The 8,962-nt window shown below is 38.7% G+C and overlaps 1 protein-coding gene across 3 annotated transcripts in view; it reads left to right on the forward strand.

Annotated features, from left to right (window-relative positions):
- Nucleotides 1-154: 154 nt before the first annotated feature.
- The window catches only part of LOC123498883 (serine/arginine-rich splicing factor 1B-like), a 17,859-nt gene continuing 9,051 nt past the window's right edge, over nt 155-8,962 (forward strand). For all 3 annotated transcript variants that reach the window (XR_006672831.1, XM_045246398.1, XM_045246399.1), the window contains exons 1-3: nt 155-411; nt 3,454-3,623; nt 5,674-5,846. Coding sequence is in view for 2 of the 3 variants with exons in the window: in XM_045246398.1 (XP_045102333.1) it covers nt 239-411; nt 3,454-3,623; nt 5,674-5,846 (516 nt within the window). In the remaining variant the exon portion in view is untranslated. The remainder of the gene's footprint in view (nt 412-3,453; nt 3,624-5,673; nt 5,847-8,962) is intronic.

The raw sequence follows: 8,962 nt of genomic DNA on the forward strand, positions 1-8,962 counted from the left end.
ATCTAAAAAAGCATATCTAAGATTAATAAAAATAGTGGTTAATCCCAGGGAAGATCAACATAATTTTAGTATAAAATATTTTGGTCCAAATTCCACTTGGCTACAGGGACCACAGGCGCGCCACCCAAGCTGCCGCGCCTCATTAACACCAACCCGACCTGGCAACACTGGGCGAAGAGACGCCATTCTGAGACAGCAGGAAGGACAGGACGGCGTGCTTCACCGCTCTCTAACAGCCATGTCTTACGGCCGAGGCAACAATGAGTGTCGCATCTATGTGGGGAACCTACCGCCGGACATCAGGACCAAAGATATTGAGGATCTGTTCTACAAATTTGGCAAAATCGTCTTCATAGATCTGAAGAACCGTCGCGGCCCACCCTTCGCCTTCGTGGAGTTCGAGGACCCAAGGTTAGTGTGCAGACTCAGGGGAGTAACCCATCTAATGCCCTTGTGCTTGTGTCTCCACCATGAATGATGAGCTAGGTGTGGGTGAAACTAGCCAGTGGAAGTGGGAAAAGATTGAAGTTGAGACATAGTGGGGGTGTGTGCTGAGAGCGGATGGTCTGGGCGGGAACATCCTGGAGACACGGGACGCCGAGACCTCGCCTGCTCTTTGTTAAGAAGACGCTGTTCCCAGCGCCCTAGTATCCACAGAACACCCGTACATTATTAACACACAATGTATGTATATCATGTAACATCATGCAGGATAAGATAAGGTGGATGTCCATCAACAAACTGATAAAATACTCATTAATATTATGGTATTCCGTGTGTGAGGTGTATGGCCTGCGCCGATCAGGCGTGTTATTGCTCAGGGAATATAGAGGCTTCCATTTTTAAGACCATTATATATCCTAGTAATAGTGTTTACTTTTATTGTTCTACTATTATTTTCATGCAGTTTAGTGAACATCACACAGGTAGCCCATATGGGCCATTGCACGTGTTATCTTGCCAGCAAATTTATAATTACACCAACACCTCATTTCCGGATGAGACTTTTTCTGGTAGATTATGACCTGTTTTGAATGAATCTGCACTTCGCTCCCGTCGCAAATCGGTACTTTTTTTTTTCCACTCCTTCCCTCTCAAATCGCCGCCACCGAAGCTCACCAGTGGCAACGCCACCCTATTTCAACTTATCTATTTAACCCAAACCAACCTAACTTAGTTAACCTAATGTAGCAAACTTTACCTATTAGTTGAGGCAACATGCACCACTGATAATGTTTTCCTCAGAACGAAATTAACTTTAACACAATAAAACGGATATAACCAAAGTAAACTAGCTTAATCTGACTAACAATGCTAAGGAATTAATATGGAGTCATTACCTTATTTCTCTTCATAAAATCTGGTGATACAGTGGATATAATCAAGGCAACACCCTGCCCAGGCAGACATCTTCCATAGACTGATTCAAATAGTCACTTCTCTCCACAAACCATTCTGATTGCTGCATTTATTCTGTATTATTTTTATTGGTCCGTGGCTGCTTGCTCAAACAAAAGAACCAATCACTGTCGTTTATTTCACACGTGCGCAAATAGTGTGACAATACACGCACATGAACGAACACACATAACAGAGTTACCATCACACTGGCGGGTGTCACTCATTCTCCCGAAAAAGTGATAATTTTTTGTATTTTTTGTCAACGTTATAAACAATTGGTGATGGGTATGAATGGGTTCAAATTACTCGGAATAAAAAGCTCTATAAGTGGAGAAGGGTAACAAAAGCCATGTTGCTGTTGGCTTAAGAGTATAATAGTACCATCTTGCCTATATATTTTCAGTTGCTCTGAAATATGGCCACAGCTCCACTTAAATAATTCAGGGCTCCCCCAAAAAATTTGGACTATGCAACTTCAGAAAACATGGTGCAATATGACACAGGTGCAAGCCAACTGCAACTGCCAACACTATAATTGCCCTGAAAAGCAGTATTTTTGTTCTCACAAGTACATGCATGATGATGACATATTTTAATCTACTCACACACACACACACACACACACACACACACACACACACACACACACACACACACACACACACACACACACACACTTCTGTATGACCGTTCACATATGTAGAAGGGTGAGATTGCTTAAGGGGACCGTCCGGTTAGGTTTTAAAAAAATAGAAAATAAAGAGGTACGTGGGTAATATTTTTTGGACTGATAGATGACTATTACTCAATGTTAGTTTAGTAGTTACAATTGAATCGAAGCATAAATAACTGCATGGGAAAAAATAAAAAAAAATTGCTATAAACTGTCACCGGAGGGCAGATTTCAACTCTGCTGGTACTTAAATGAAGTATGTGGTGTAACAAAACCTTCCATCTCATAGAATTTTTTATTTTTTTATTTTGAAGGTCATTATGAATTTTTGTATTTTTGTTTATTCATTTTTTTATTTATTTTTATTTTTTTCCGGTAAGGCCTATAGCGCCTGTAGGCACACTAGAAGAGTGTATGGGGAGCACTGTTCAGCTTCCGCCCATTAGTGGCACATGCAATTTTATTTATGGTGGTACCCATATTAGGGCCCATATCACCGCCCAAGCTCATCTTGAGTGTAACCACCTAGAATCTGGGTATCATGGTGATATGTAGGTAACTTTAAACCACTCGACAAATGGCAAAGTGTTTTAAGGCTGTACGTGGTGGGATTCGAGCCTACGCGTGGACGTCTGCCCGATCCCACGCTCACCACTATGCCACTGCCTCCCTATTAGTCGCTCGAAGGCGAGGGTGTCTCCCATCCATGCATGGTGGGTACAACTAGTAATTTCCCCTTGCACCATTTGTTTAGACATTGTAAGGCAAACAAAGAAGGTAAAATAGGCTGGATTGTGGCTTGCAAGGTGTGAAACAACGGGCAAGATACTCAATACATCTTCCTCCCATCGCAGTCACATGGACACTGAAATGGAATGGGAGAGGGTGTGTTCCTGTGTATGCCATAGTACTGAGTTGCCAGTGCCCACCTTTCCTTACCAAAGAAACCACTTCGTTTTTTTTTTCCGTGCTTATTATCCCATCATTTATGGTATAGAGAGTGGGGGTGGAAGCACTGGGCTGTGGTGGGCGTGGCAGGGGCCCTTTAAAGTTTAAATACCCTACGTATTTTAGCGTATTTCCCCAAAATACTCCATCACTATGTTGCCATATGTTTGGGGATGCTCTGGTGGTGAATTAGTGGTAGTCACTGAAATTAACATTCCAGGGATACTTAGATGGCTGATCTAATAATATCATTAGAAGTACCATTGCATATTGATTTAGTGTCAATCACTAAATTAACATTCTGTTCTATGTCAGATTACTGGGGGGTTCAGGTAAGTACTCTTAAGTGTTCTTAACAAAAAAAGAAAAAAGTTGAGAATCCCTGCTCTAGGGGTACTGCAGTTTTTAATTATATTCTTTATCGTATTCAGGGATGCAGAGGATGCAGTACATTCACGTGATGGATATGACTATGATGGCTACCGCCTTCGTGTGGAATTCCCCCGTAACAGCCTTCCTGGGGCTGCACGCGGTGGCTCTGGCAGGGGCAGGGGAAGGGGACCCCCAGCTCGTCGTTCACAGTACAGAGTGCTTGTTACAGGTATGCACGAGTGTCAGAATTTCATTATATAGTAAGTTCTCGATGTACGGTACTTCTTTATCTGGTAAATTCACAGTTACGGTATTTGGAAATTACTACCTGATATACGGTAAGAAAAATTTACAGAGACGGTATCCGTTCATGTCATCCGAGAGGGCCCATCAAGGGGGAGCAGGAGGTGTGACATCATCCATGCCACACCTCCCCACCACTCACAGTACTGAAGTTTAACTTGACCACCATTGGAGTCTGTTATATCTTCCCCTCCCTCTTTTTTATACTGCATTACATATTACTTTCATGCATTACTAATTAGATGAATAAATGGAATATTAAAGGGCGTTTTGTAAGCACAATATATCCATAATTATGGCAAACAGTAGTCTTAATACAAAGAAAAATTAAGTTCACACCATTCATAATGTTAGCATAAATATTCAATATTTGTTATTGAATATAGTCCACTTAATCATAATATAAGCAACAAAGGAAAACAGGTAATATAGTCCTAGTGAAAAAATAAACTACATATCATTCATGTGGTCAGTTTCATTAGCTTTCTGTTTTGATCTTTGCATGACTTAAGTTTTTTCTTATTTCTCTTAATGTTATTATTTAGATTCCTAATTCTAAAGTACACATTTTGGCAAAAAATTATTTGACATCATCAGCGAAAACGAGTTGGGGCTGAAACTGAAGTAGGCTTATACCTAAATAACACTGGTAATGCTTTCACTTCACAGATAGGCTATATAACACTATAAGCAGTACAGAGGCATACAATAATCATTTAGAAAATTCATCAATTTAACCTACCTAGAGGTAAATTAAGGAATGAAACTACGGTATCTGTTAGTGGCCTGTAACTCGTGGTTGTCTCAGTGCCTAAGAGGTGATGCTTTAAATCATCCTTGAAGTCAGAACCTGTAAAATGCATGGAACATATCACTGCATTGTCTACATTGAACACATCACCTCAGGAACAAGCTTGAAACCACTGCTGTCTGAGTTTTTTTTCTCTCCTCGGGAAACTTGAAGCCTGCCTAAACCTGCTGTTTTTCTTTTCGTGTTATTGCATCCAAACACAGCAATTGTTTGGCATATTTAGTTGTTTACAGCACTGTGGAGAGTTTAATGAACACTCCAGCTAGCCCAGTGTCCACAACCAATATGTAAACAACAGGAAACCTCAGGCATCAGACCAAAGTGCCCGAACGTCTCACCAAAAGTTGGCTGTCAGTGAGCACTGAGCTGGGGTGGCATGGGAAGTGTGACGTGAATGACGTCACAACAACAATCAGTCTTTTCCCGCGTTTCCTGTTGAACACAAGTGAAATCCTTACTTGTTTTTTTTTTTTTTTTTTGTGGATATTATCACGATGCACAGTGACATACCCATGTACCATATAACTTTATTTTTTTGTGTTTTTTTATTAATTTTTTTTATGACCATTTTCATGTATTTTCATTTCTGTAGGGGTGACTTTTGACTTGCTGGAATGCATTCCCTATTAATACATGTTATAATGGGTTCAGTATACAGTAATTTCGATATGCGGTAAGGTTTTCAGGAATGCATATGTACCGTATAACGAGGACTTACACTACATACATGTTTATTTTTCTCCAACTAGAAACATGCATGATGCAAATATTTCCTTATACTTTCACAGATGTCAGTGTTAGCATTTTATAATAAAGCTTAGGTTTTTCTGAAATATTGTGGTTACATTTGTCTTACAACTGCTTCAGCAACCTCAAGGAAATATTTTATAGATGGATAGAATTAATACATGCTTGTGTGCATGAGTTTCCTGTATGTCATTGAGTATTTCAAAATATTAGTGTATTGATACTTAGTTAATATGTAATTAGCATTGGTATGCAATAATACCTGTGAATTTGATAACTGGCATGATTTGACATGTATGGTATACCTAGCACTTATTAAACTTTGTGTGAAAGAATGATAGTTATACATTTACCTCAAGGAGTCATTTATTATATTACATTGTTTTATAATGTTAATGGCAATTGTTTCCTCTTTCAGGGCTGCCTCCTACAGGTAGCTGGCAGGACTTGAAGGACCATATGCGTGAGGCTGGTGACGTCTGCTATGCTGATGTGTACAAGGATGGCAGTGGGGTGGTGGAATTCCTTCGCTATGAGGATATGAAATATGCTGTCAAAAAGCTGGATGATTCAAAGTTCCGCTCCCATGAGGTAAGATGATGACATGCTTTTATGACTTTTGAATTGAGTGGGGTTGTGTGCCTTATACCTGATAGCCAGTCTGGTTGAATTTTGTTTTATTGCATATTTTGTGTTTTGAACATTTGTCTGTCAAAAGTTGGTTCATTACCAAGCAGAGAGTAGACTTTGTAAGGATGAAAAGATGTGGAAAATTTCTCGTGGACTCACTATCTACATGATTGGGAAGAGTGACTATTGCATATTACACTGCTCTTCCTGTATGAGCTCATGGACTCAATTTACTCATTGTAACAGTGACTGACAGGACCTGAGACATGGCAGCTTGTCAGTTTAAGGGCAGTGTTTATGTGCCCATAAACCAGAAAAATAGCAATTAAATGTGAAAACATACTGTAATTGAACATTGGGAGTATGAATATTGAATTTGGTGTACATCCTTGCAGTGGTCTTGCCTAGAGCTGAAAATATTATATGATAAGGATATCGCAAGTAGTTCCAAGATTTCTGTGATGTTTAATATTTTCAATTACTCTGGGAATATTATGAAATTGGTGCTTGTGTGGACTTTTTCTTCATTTACTGTTGGTAATCCATTTGAAAACACTTATGAGACTTACAGTATGATACCTTCTGGTGATTAATGTAAGAGCAGCCTGCTAATTGAATCATTCACACTATCATCAATGGACATTGTGTCAAGTCCTGCAGTGGATATCCTCCCATCCCTGCCATTGTATTTGTCCTCTGACCACACTTGAATTTCATAAAGCTAAACAAGGCCCAAAATCCAAATGTGCTTATAACATTTTTTACTTAGATTAACATGTGCTTTCATCTTAAGCAGTATCTGCAGAGACATAGATAAATGTTCCTTTACTCCCTTCCTCTGCCACTACTAACCCAAGTAAGAACCATGACAATACATGTCTTCAATATTTGGAACATCATAGTGCTTTTACCATATGTTACAAGGAGGATAACTTTCACATCTTCACCATTATTGTTGCCATCAGTTAATAATTTGGATCAATCCTCAACTCTGCCTCCAAAAAAGGGAATGTCACTGGGAGAGAATATACTTGTTTTTGTCATTCTTCTATTTTAGTGATACCATCTGTAGGGTGACATTTTGTTTCAATAGAATACACAAGAAGAGGAAGTATACAAGGTTTGTTACAAACTAATTGTGCATTTGAATAGAGAGCAGTCTTTCCCAATGAGTAAACTTTTATATAAGTTAAACATCCTATGAAAATGTAATAACTGATGATTTCAGTGATTGGTAATTGTTAGTTCCAGAACATTTCTGACCATTGATTTTGCTGACTTCACAATATTAATTTATCCAATTATCAATATTAATTGTTGGTAATGGAATAATTATTGTTTATGGTTCATGTCTGGTGGAACAAATTAAAGAATCAAGTGTGTACTTGTATTATTATTATTATTTATTTTTATTATTATATATATATATATATATATATATATATATATATATATATATATATATATATATATATATATATATATATATATATATATATATATATATATATACAGTAATACTCCGCTTAACAAACGTTCATCTAACGAATTTTCGGTTTAATGTACTATATAAAGTTAGACCAAAAAAGTCCGCATAATGTACAACCACATCCATTTTAGCGAATTTTCTGGGTTTGAATTTGCCGGGTGAGGGACCGAACGCAGCAGCTTCGTTGTGATTGTCTGGCTCCCGCCTGTCTCTAGCACTCCTGGAGCTGGATCCAAGATTCTTTAACAACCTCAGAGCAACCTCCTGCCGTGAAATGGCTTCCATGAACACTTGGAGGGACAGTGATGAGATTGCTCTGAGGTTGCTGGGAACACCACCTCTGGAGGTGGTGTTACTGTCTTGTATATATGCATATATGTTCACAAAACAACATTTCTATTAGCTTTTTACAAACCTTGCCCCCAAGAAAGGATTGTTTTGTGATGCATAAAGTGAAATCTTACAAGGAATACCAAAAAATAAAGCAGGGATGATGAGATCGGCCACAGACAGCGGAGACTCCGGTGACTTGGCTGCTGATTCTTCTTGTGACCTTTTTAGCTTGGCATGTTGTCTTTCACCACGATATTAAATTTGTTTTCAATCCTCTATTGCCTGCTATAGTGAATTACTAATGAAATGCTGCGGTATTTCATTAGTAATTCACTATCACTCACTACCCGAGTCCAGGTTATCCTCATGGCATGAGCGTATATGAATACTATGATATGATATCCATTATAGCAGGCAATAGAGGATTGAAAACAAATTTAATATCGTGGTGAAAGACAACACGCCAAGCTAAAAAGGTCACAAGAAGAAGAAGCGACCAAGTCGCCAGAGTCTCCGCCATCTGTGGCCAATCTCATCATCTCTGCTTTATTTTTTGGTATTTCATGTAAGATTTTACTTTATGCATTACAAAACAATCCTTTCTTGGGGGCAAGGCTTGTAAAAAGCTAATAGAAATGTATATATGTATATATATATTATTTTTTACCCATGTGGTGTGTTGGGGACTAGCCCAGAACGCATCCCCCATTTCCATTATTTCCTATGGGAAAATTATGTCTACTTAACGAATTTCCGCTCTACAAACAGCTTTGACACCCCCTATCCTGTTCGTTAAGCGGAGTATTACTGTATATATATATATACAGTAAGTCCTCGTTATATGGTACATATGCGTTCCTGGAAACCTTACCATAAATTGAAATTACCGTATACTGAACCCATTATAACATGTAATAATAGGGAATGCGTTCCAGCACATCAAGTCACCCCTACAAAAAATGAAAATACATGAAAATAGTCGTTAAAAAAATGTAAAGTACTGCACAAAAGAAATAAACAAAAAACTTTTTTATTTACCTCTCACTCGCCAAGTATTCTATCAGATGATATCCCTCCCGAGGCTAAGGGACAATAGGGATTTCAGCCCTTACTCATCTTCCACTGAGTGTGCAGACGAGGATAAGACGTTGTCGTCTGCACTGTCAGAAGCAGATGTGGAAGGGTCAGCTGTAGCAGGGTCGGCACGTTTCACTGGTTTGAAGAAAGAGGCTATGGAGGAAGGGCCAACTGTAGA

This window comes from Portunus trituberculatus, chromosome 48 (genome assembly GCF_017591435.1).
Source record: "Portunus trituberculatus isolate SZX2019 chromosome 48, ASM1759143v1, whole genome shotgun sequence".
Taxonomy (NCBI): domain Eukaryota; kingdom Metazoa; phylum Arthropoda; class Malacostraca; order Decapoda; family Portunidae; genus Portunus; species Portunus trituberculatus.